At 39.7% G+C, this 10,954-nt stretch overlaps 1 protein-coding gene across 1 annotated transcript in view; it reads left to right on the top strand.

The window, feature by feature from the left end:
• LOC127952507 (interferon-induced very large GTPase 1) overlaps positions 1–10,684 on the top strand; it is a 30,095-nt gene extending 19,411 nt beyond the window's left edge. The window contains exons 6-7 of the mRNA XM_052550998.1: positions 5,715–6,379; positions 6,542–10,684. Coding sequence (XP_052406958.1) covers positions 5,715–6,379; positions 6,542–8,650 — 2,774 coding nt within the window. The 3' untranslated portion in view covers positions 8,651–10,684. The remainder of the gene's footprint in view (positions 1–5,714; positions 6,380–6,541) is intronic.
• Positions 10,685–10,954: the final 270 nt, after the last annotated feature.

Raw genomic sequence — 10,954 nt, forward strand, 5'->3', positions numbered from 1 at the left:
CCTGGAGAGTTGGAGAGCCCGAACAGCATCACCAAATATTCAAAGTGCCCTCTAGGGGTGTTAAAGGCGGTTTTCCACTCATTCCCCTTCCTGATGCGGACCATATGATAAGCATTACGTAAATCCAGTTTTGTGAAGATGGATGCTCCCTGCAACCTCTCGAACGCCGAAGACATCAATGGCAAAGGATAGGTATTCTTTACCGTGATGTTGTTCAGCTCTCGGTAATCAATACAAGGTCGCATAGAACCATCCTTCTTACCAACAAAAAAGAATCCCGCCCCCACTGGAGAAGAGGAAGGGCGGATGAACCCCGATGCCAAGGAATTAGAAATGTATTTCTCCATGACCTCCCTCTCCGGAATAGAAAGAGAGTAAAGCTCGCCTTTAGGTGGAGACTTACCTGGAACTAAGTATATGGCACAGTCATTGGGACAATGCGGAGGGAGAGAAGCAGCACGGGACTTACTGAACACTTCCTTCAGGTCCAGGTACTCCGCAGGCACGTTTGACAAAACTATGGTCTCCTGAAAGACAGAAACAGACACAGCAGGACAAGCAGAAACCAGACAAGACTCATGACAATTTTCACTCCACTCGTGGATTGTGTTTGACCAACCAAGGATGACCTAAAACGATGGGTGCTACAGGGGAGTCCATAAGGAGTAAAGCTATGGTTTCAGTGTGGTTGCCTTAGGTGAGCAGAGTTATGGGTTCAGTTGTGTGGGTGACGTGTGGCAGTTCCTGGCCATTGAGTGCTCTGACGTGGATCTGATGCAGTGTTAATTTCGTTGACTAAATATTTTCGTCATTATTTTCGTCACGAATATATTTTTGCCGACGAAAACGAAACGAAGACTAAAATAGAAGGCACTGATGGAGACTAAAACTATGACTAAATTGATTGACATTATCGTCAACGAATAAAGGACGAGACGAAAATAGACTGTGACGAAAATCAAATCAGCAGACGGGAGAGATGCCAGGAATGAGCAAAAGAACCGGCAAAACAGAACAGACTGCATGAGAGAAGAGAACCAATCAGAGCCTGACTTATTGAGACGTGAAGCGAAGGTTTTCAGTTTTTATGAGCTCCCGGGAAGTCGGCATTCGAAGAGGTGATAGGGACTTTAAGCAACAGCCTCTGGTGGAACGGCAACGCCATTCTGGCGTTGTATTGCGCCTGCGCGAATTTAACTGCTACTTTGTGACGTTCTAATTTAACGGTCTACTACGGGAGAACAGCTGATTTGCCGGAGTCGCTACAACGTGAGAGGTTAGGTAAATAAATGTTATGTTTTTAGACTTATTTACATCATACAATATTAAAAACTCCTCTTCTGACAAAAGATTGTCATTTAACGCCAAAAGCAATCCTTCTCTTGCTTTTTTAAATTATATATTTTTTTGGATCTCAATAAATGAATTAATGCTGCGTTGCGCTGTTCTGTTTTACCGTTGCTTAGTGACTTTTACGTTCTTGGCTACAGCGGTGTGACGGCAAACTTCCGGTCGCTGTAGCCGTTCCATTCGCAGCTGTTGCTTAAAGTCCCTACTGTCTAAAAGAGCGACAAAATGTCCACAGCTCACTTCACGTTTGACGACGAACAAAACAAAACAAAGTGTAAAGCACGCAGAGCGCTCATTCGTGGCAAGAACACAACCAATTTGAAAAGACATTTACAGACGAGCCACCCGGACATTTTCTCAAATGTAATTTCACAACGATGTTCTTTTGTTTATTGAGCTAAGCAAAATTGGAATAGTGCAGTGCGTAGATGTTGTAGCATTAAATATTACGAACTGAAAAGTACTGTAAAATAGCCCCTTCTTCAAATTAGATGCGAGCACAATACTAATACGTAATATCATGATAAATACATTTGATTAATACTAATGTTTAGTATATTTTATAATGTTCTACTTGTTGACAATATCACAAATATTTCTATATTAGTCATGTGAAACATGAATGTTCACATCCTATCATTATACATACAAATCTAGCAATATTGTAGTATTTAAAACATACAATATTGCTAGACAAATGAATACCTTATAAAATCTTGTTACTTTTTTTATCCACCCAACTTATTAAATATTTACTTTAAATGTATGCACTTATTGTTCAGCTCAGCTGTAAGCTTTAAGGTCCTGGACCTAACTTTATTTTTCTTTTATTGATGGTCAATTGGCAGCTAGTTATTGTTTACATTATCATGACAGTGTTTGTTGCTGCATAAAAGCTTTTGAATCAAAATAAAGACACAGTTGTGTTGAAATAAAGTTGAATTTGTGTTTTATATATTTTGGTTACGTTAGTTTCCTATACCAGCTGTAAAAAATTGTCTAGTAAATCTGTTATTGATTTTAGTCTTATTTTAGTCGACTAAAATACCAAGCAATTTTAGTCGACTAAAATACCAAGCAATTTTAGTCGACTAAAATAAGACTAAAATTAAAACAAATCAGATGACTAAAACTTGACTAAAACTAAAAAGAATTATAGTCAAAAGACTAAGACTAAAACTAAATTAAAATTTCGTGTCAAAATTAACACTGATCTGATGAGACAAGGGAAGGACAGGAAGGTTCAGGTGACGTGCAAGGACAGTGTCAATGAAATTACCTTCCGCTCCAGAGTCCAGAAGGTTGTGAAAGGTGTGAGTGTTGTTGCCCCACCGCAGTTTCACCGGAAGGAGAGTCAATGATGTCGTTGAGGACTTCCCGGCTGAGATCCCACCCGATAGTAGCCTCAAACTTAATACCGGGCTGGCTCTTTTACCGGACACGTGCGTAGGAGATGTCCAGAGCCACCGCAGTATAAACAAAGTCCTTGGGACCTCCGCCTCTCTCACTCCTCCCGGGATAGTAATGCTCTACCCACCTGCATGGGTTTGTGATCGATGACGAGACCGACCATGTTCTCTCGACTCGAGTGACCACTCTCCGTAGAGTTGAGAAGGAGTGTGTGACTGGCCTGCGCTCCCAGACTGTTAATCCGAGCATCCACACGGAGCGCCAAGTCGATTAGGCCGTTGAGGCTGGTTGGTAACTCGAGGAGGTAGATCTCCTTATGAACATGGTCAGCCAACCCATACAGGAATCGATCCCACTGCGCCGCCTCCTTCCACTTGCACACGGTCGCCAAGGTGCGGAACTTGATGAAGTAATCCACTACGGAAAGGTCCTCTTGTCTGAGATCTGCGAGCTGTCGAGCGGCTTCCTTGCCGGCCGCGGCCCAGTCGAAAACTCTCATCTCCACAGAGAGAGAGTGGAACAAGGAGCAGCATAGATGGTGGTTCTCTCACCGCCGTCCCCCATAAAGCAGCCCTGCCGGAGAGTAACATGAGCGCAAATGCTACCTTGGACTCCTCCGTCACAAAGGTGCAAGACTGTAGGTAAAAGTGCATGGAACACTTGGTTAGGAATGTTCTGCAGAAATCTGGCTCACAAGAATAACACTCCGGCACCAGAAGACGAGGTTTGGGCCGGAAGTGGTCATCGGAGAGGTCCCAGGGGGCGGGCAGTGCAGGTGGCTCAGCGGGAGAGGTCAGCTGGTGGATTTGCTGGGTAAGCTCAGACACCTGTGTCACCAGTGCTTAGACAGCACGTCCAGTGTTGACAATACTCTCCTGCTGCTGATCCATACGGGTGATGCTGTGGTGGATGAAGTCAGTGGGAGAAGTGGTCCTTACTGCTTCCATGTTAGTCAGAGCATTCTGTAACGATTCGTCAAATGTGTGGGAGGAAGCAAGTGCGAATTAATGAATTTTTAATAATAGAAAATAAACAATGAACACGAAGACAGGTGATACTGGTAGTCTTGACGGGAAATGCAAAGTCCAGGAAGAGGCAGAGCTCACAGATGATCCGGGGTGCGATGGTGAGTTGGCAGCAGGAGAGTGTTACACAGGAACTGTGGGGGAAGAGCCGTGAAGGTAAGTGGTGTAATCCAGTGATGAGGTGGAGTGGACGGGGTTCCAGGAAGACAGGACAATCCAACGACAAGAAACAAACACAAGGAAGGCAGAACATGAGACACGGAATGACTAACAACGCTCTGACAAACACAAGACGCTAGACAGGGCAATATATATGGAAAGGTAATGAGTGGCAGCTGGTGCTGATGAACAATTAACAGAGACACCCACATGAAACAATCAGTGCTGATGCAAAACACACATACTCCACCCACATAGTGCAAAACCTGAGATCACGGTTTACCAACCGTGACAGTACCCTCCCCTCTAGGAACGCCTCCTGGAGTTCCCAGACGGACCTACCTGCTGATTGTAATCATCAATAAGGGAGATATCCCTTATTGAGTGATCCCTAGCAGGTACTCAAATCTAATGTGAATCAAGAGAAGGGTTTTCGGGAAGGTCTGTTTTTATGTGCAAATTACCCTGAATTTACTCCTATATCTACGCAAGTTTAAAGAACAAGTCCCTAAGAAACACAAAGTGTGCATAACAGTTACAGGACTATTTCAGCCTAAAAATAAGTGTCTTTAGAGCTGAATTGAAGGCTGAAATAGAAGGGGCTAATCTTTGATAGAGAGACTGTTCCAAAGCTTTAGACTGGTGATTGCAAAGCTGCACATACTGTAGAGAGTAAATCAAGATCGCAAGATTTTTAGGTTCTACTGTAGGAGAGAGTATATGGATGGAGCAAATCAGTCAGATATTGAGGGATTTATTGTTGGCTTTGTAAACATACTGTTGAGGCTATCCTATAAGCCTCGGCATAGATGGCATGGTGTTCTCAACACGTAGCAGAAAATTCTGAGTCCAAACATTAGCTCTCTTTGGGTGGTGTTCCCGTTTATTATAAAATGATACTTCACCCAGTGCTGAATATTAAAGTGCTGTTGGTAACCTGAGTGCTCATGGCTACGGTAAGAACCGTTTGTTCCTCGGCATCCACACCCTTTCCTAACTAATTGCAACACCTGTAAATATATCTACCTCCCAGTGACGTGTCACACATAGTGCAACACTCCCACCTAGTGGCTATAATAATAATAGCAATATTAACCTATCCAGAGAAGGTGAATATATAAATGGCTCCTACACATACTATTTTTAAATTCTGTACTTAACAAGAAGCCAGTGCATAGCAATTAAAATAGGTTTAGTAATTGTGCCAAAAAAGGCCCACTAAGGTGGCCGGGAGAGCTCAACGTGCTGCATATTTGCAGCATGTGTGTTGTCAAATTGATGAAGATGTATACCTGATTTGCTGGTGCTTTTTCTATTTGCATGTGTTTTCTAAAGTTGCAGCGCATTGAGCTCTCTCAGCCACCATAGCCCACTGATATCTCACTGATTAACAGGACCTTGTGGTTGAGCAAATCAACCGCAGCACTGAAGCCATGGATTTTGCAGAATCAGCTCTAAACTTCTCTGGAGCAGTGAGGCTGATAGTGGATTATTTAATTTGGTGTCTAAAAGTTCTAAAGTAAAATTTTTAATCTTGCGTGTGTGTTAAATAATCAAATCTAAAATTAAAATTCCTAACCTTTAAATAAAATTAAAATTAAATATTCTTATCTTTTACCTGCTCCATATTAAACACCTATATTACCTTGAAACCTTTTTCTTTAGCATTGGAAAAAAAATAACCATACAATTTAAACATTTGCAAAAGCCCAAACATTGATCAGTGGCTTATTATCAATCTTTAAGACTGACATATTTCCTCTTTCAAAGGTTTAGAAGAAAGGGAAGATGATCTAAGGATTCTGATGAGAAAAAGCATCAAAGTTGGGGAAAGTTCAAAAGAAGAAAACAAAATGAAGAACCTGATGGAGAGAGTGGATCAAATGAACAGAGAAAGAGAAGAACTGATGAAGAAACATGAAGAAGAAAAAAGGAGAATGAAGATGATTGTAGAGGAAGAAAGACAGAATCACGACAAAGAGAGAAAGAGAAGAGAAGAAGAATTTAATGAGAGAGAAGAACAATATAAAAGAAAAATGAAAGAAAAAGAGGATCATATGAGAGACAAAGAGGAATGGGAGAGGCAGAAACAAGAAGAAAGAAAAAAAGAGGATGAGGAATTTAGAACAAAAGAAAAACAGATGTCTGATGAACAGATTCAGAGACTCAAGAATGAAATAGAGGGGATGATCAAAGAGAACAAGAGAATAGAAAGAGAGAAACACGAACAAGTAGAGGATTTGGAGACGAGACTAAAAGAAGAAAGAAACATGACAGAAGCTCTACAAAAGTCTTTTGAAGAGAATCTGAAACTCCTTGAAGAACAGTATGAAGATGAACTGAAGATAAGACAAGTGGAGTGGAGGGAGGAATATGAACGAGAGAAAGAAGAAATGAAGAAGAAGATCTGTTCTGAAGCTGATGATTCACCACAGGTGAGTGTTCATGTCACTTTTAATCTTTCATGTTTGTTATGTTAGTACATTTTACTAGCTACTATTGGTAATAATAACCCACCAATACTTGCCTGACAATGAAGGTCTCAAGACACTGCTGAATGTTTTCTGAACAATTTATGTTGCTATCAATTCCAAAAGGCTTCAGCCTACAGGAAACTGGAGACTGAATACAGCAAGTGGTCCTGGAGACTTCGTAGAGCCATGATGGAAACTGAGAACAAACTACACAACAAAATAGAAAATGAAGCAATTCATGAGATTGAAGAAAATGATCTTCAAGGAGAACTGAAGGAGACAAGTGTAGAAGTGGAAAGATCCATGTCTGAATTATTTGAGAAAGACAAAGATAAAGATATACTGATTCAGTGGAAAATGACATTTGAAATCAAAATGAAAGATGTTGAAGGAAATATTGTGAGAGAAACAAAGAGAAAATTAAATGAGATTCTTCAACAGCGAGATCTGATAAAAGCGATTGATGATCAGAGGACACATCAAGAAAACACTCACTTTGAGAAGAGCAAAGAACTTGCTTTAAAACTAAAAGACAAAGCAAATGACAAAGAAACAATGAGTAAAGAGTTTGATTTATTTTGGGAACAGTGGATGAAGAAGATCATCTCAGACACACCTCCAATAAGAGACATTGACATAATGAGAGACATGAGAGAGATCCTCAGTAACATCTATAAAAGTGCTCTTGTAGACCACAAGAAAGAAAGGAGAGATATTTTTTGTGTGCCAAATTATTTAGAGTATGTATGGTTAAAAAGAGTCAGTGGACTTAAAGGAATGATCACAAATGTCTACAAATCAGCTGTAGAGAAGTTTGGTTACAGTCTATCTACGGACGAGGAAAATCAAATAAGATCATTAATTACAGATGTTGTTCTGCAGACAGAGACAATGATTCAGTCATTTAACCTTTCAAAAATGGGCTACGACATCAGCTTTATCCAACAACTCATAGGTTACATCAAGAGGAGAGTAACAGAACATGAGGAAGGACAAGTGAATTATGTGTTCAAGAATGAATTCTTCGTGGATTTGGTTTATTCCATCTGTATGAAAGCAAATAAGAAGATTACTGACCAACACAGACTGTTCAGGGAAGCCAATGATCCTGTAATATGTATCGAGAAGAAGAGAGAGGAGTACTATAGTATTTTCCAGAAATACTGTCAAGGAGCTGCATCAGCTGCCATTTTTGGTGAGATCATCTGTCAGAAACTGAAAGAGCCCATTGAGCAGAGTGTCTACAAGAAGACTGCAAGAGATCTGTCAGATGAAATTAGATCAAACTGTGAATCTCTGAATGGAAACCGATCGAAACTGGAGAAACACATCATGAAGACACTGGCAGAGGAGGAGGATTTCGAGAAATATATGGACTACATTCATAATCCCAGAGATCACTTCAAGGGTTTCATCAGAGATGAAGTCTGTCGGTACATCACTGATAAGTTCAGTGTCAGTATTTGGTACAAGATGAAGGAGAACATTAAACTCCTGCAGAAGAAGATAATAAAAGCAGCTCATCAATCTACTGAACATGTTCAAGTCAACAGTGGAGATGTTAGTTTGTGGTTAAAGAGTTTCACACAGCAACTCTCAGATGAGCTGATCTTCTCTGAAAAAGACCTCAGTGGAGTCAAACATGATGATGTTGATGTGAAACTCCTAGAAGGTGTCATAAAGAAAGTGTTTCCTTATATAATAACTGACATCAGCAGAGAATTCACCATCAAGGCATTTGATGAAAAACTGAGTGTGAAGTACAAGCCGGATGAGCTTCTGATTGATCACTTCTGTCGGTGCTGTTGGGTTCAGTGTCCTTTCTGTAGAGCCACCTGCACCAACACCATAGAAAACCATGATGGAGATCACAGTGTTGCTTTCCACAGAGTGAGAGGAATCAATGGCACATGTTATCGTTTTACACCGAATCTCTGTGCTGATATTTGCACACATTCAGTGGCAAGTGATCAGGATATTTATACACCAAGTGAAAGGATTCCATGGAACAAAATACAAATTGAAGTGTCTAAATATGCCATCTGGCACATCAACCCTGGCCACTCAGTGCTGCCCTACTGGAAGTGGTTTGTGTGCAGATTCCAGAAAGATCTGGAAAAATACTACAATAAAACATTTGAGTGTGAGGGTGAGATTCCATATGAATGGAGAACATACTCAAAACAGGATGCTATTAAGAGTTTAGATAAATATATCCAATGGATTAAATAGAGAATGAGATTCTTGTCTCATCCCTGATTCTTCGTAGATCACAAAAATATTTCTGATACACTTTACTGAGACTCTAAATTCACTGACACTTCATCAGAACAGTGATGCACAGAATACAGTGGTCAGATTTTATGAGTGTTGTTCACATTATCACTTGTTTATATTTTTATGTTTTTTTATGACTTTTTATTGAGATAGGATAGTAGCGAGTGTGGGATCGGGCAAAAGTCCTTGATAAAGGAATGGAGCTCGGGTCACGGGTTTCCATCCAAAGTAGCGAATTTAACTTATGTGCAAAATTGAAATATTGCACAAAACATTTGAAACAAGCATCGTTTCCATCCATCAAGTAAAAGAGAAAATTTCTAGGAGGCAATTATACAGAAATACTTTGATGACAGACTTTTTCCGAATGACCATAACAACATTTTAGATGCTGTGGAACAAGATCGGTCCACTGGTTAGTCAGGATTAACCGTCCCATAGCGCAAGGTCACACGACTTTTTTGATGCGCTTGACGGAATTCATTTGCAAAATGCATTTCTATCTCCAATTATTCACATTAATCCTTTTTCGCACAAGTCAAAAACCATCTGAAGCGAGTGAAGTGAGTTTTTTTTGCGAATAAAGGCATTTTTATTCGAAATTCTGCATTTCTATCACTCGATTCTGATGCGACACTTTAAAATGCGCATTAAAAGCCAAGTAGGCAAGGGTGATGGAAACCCAGAGTGTAGGCACCTCAATAAATTTTGGTTACGCAATATATTGCCCATTATATTTCCTTAAAAAATAATGTCACAATGTTTTGTACATTCCATTTGCACCTGTCTTTTGCAGCTTCTCGTACATATTACACAACGTGGTGTAGTCATGAGGTGCTCATTTAAATAAAATAAAAAATGCTTCTAGAAAAAAAGTTTCATCTGCAGATATGGACCTGTGCCTTTGTGCATATGGACATCTGACTGCTAAGCAGTGATTGTGTTTTTCACTGCATCAGTTGCACCAACCACACCACACCACTTTTGATGTACAATTACGTTCGACTGACATCAGAGTTTGGTTCATTCAGTGCTGTTTTCCAAAATCTCCATACCTGAATCTGGTCTGTTATATAAAAGTGACACAAGCAATGCTATGCATTGATTAATCTGGGTTGATGTTTGGTTGATGTTTGGTGGAAACCCACCATTTCAGCCCTCATCTCATCTACTCTTCAAAGAGAGTAAATTTGTTGTTTTTACTCATGTTGTATTGTTGAAGAAAGGATTTGGCAAAGGGAAGAGGTCACACTGTGACCCATTTCTTCGTCTCTGGTGAGCCTTGACAATAAAACCCTCCTGTCTTTGGTCCAGATGAAGAGAGAAAGACAGAGAGATAGGTCTGTTTGTTTGTATGAACTGTATTTCAGCTCTCAGTTCGGTTCACTGACTGCACACAAACTTCTTCATCAGTTCCAGCCCATGACCTTCGGCCTCAGCACTTCCTGTTCTTTCCACAGGAGCCATGTTCCGTTCGTATACTTAAATAAGAGACAGTGAAGTCATATTTCTGACCCACATAAACTTCACAGATACATGGCTGTGAATCAGAATTCAGCATTCTGACTCAGAAATGTTACCAGTGAATGAAATAAAGACTGCAATATGTGTAATTGAAGGAGGTCGTTTCTACTGTAATATCTGAAGATGCACCACCAGAGTGCAGTTTTACATCACAAACTATACTTGGTTTACACTTTTGTCGTTTACAACTTAAAAGACACAACTGGAAATTATATTTGTATTTACTTACACTGAAAACATATTTGTAGATGATGCAAAAGCTTTTAATGTGGGATTTAGATAAAATGTTCCATTCAAACAAAAAACAATAAATACATACATAAAAACTGTTTTTGTGACACTTTGTGTCTATGACGTGAACACACTGGACTGTGAGTGTGTGAAGTTGGTTGACCTCACAATGTTATGATTATGATGTAAATGGTACAAAAATGTAATTACATTTTCTTAAATAAAAATTTATACATTTTACGCAATCTGTATCTATTTCTCTCATTTAACATTTTACAGTCAGCTGCTGTTTTATGTAATTTATTCACATTCTACCTTATTAAACTTTTACCTTCACTGAATTTTGTTAGACCAGAATCAGATAGAAACAGCACTCTCTAACCATTAGGCCACGACTTCCCCACAATTTTTGTATTTATATGTTAAATGTGAGTAAATAATGAGTTTACTTATAGTTTCATTATAAATGCAATATGTGCTGCGAAAGACCATATCAGCAAAAAC

The sequence above is a fragment of the Carassius gibelio genome, chromosome B3 (genome assembly GCF_023724105.1).
Source record: "Carassius gibelio isolate Cgi1373 ecotype wild population from Czech Republic chromosome B3, carGib1.2-hapl.c, whole genome shotgun sequence".
NCBI lineage: Eukaryota > Metazoa > Chordata > Actinopteri > Cypriniformes > Cyprinidae > Carassius > Carassius gibelio.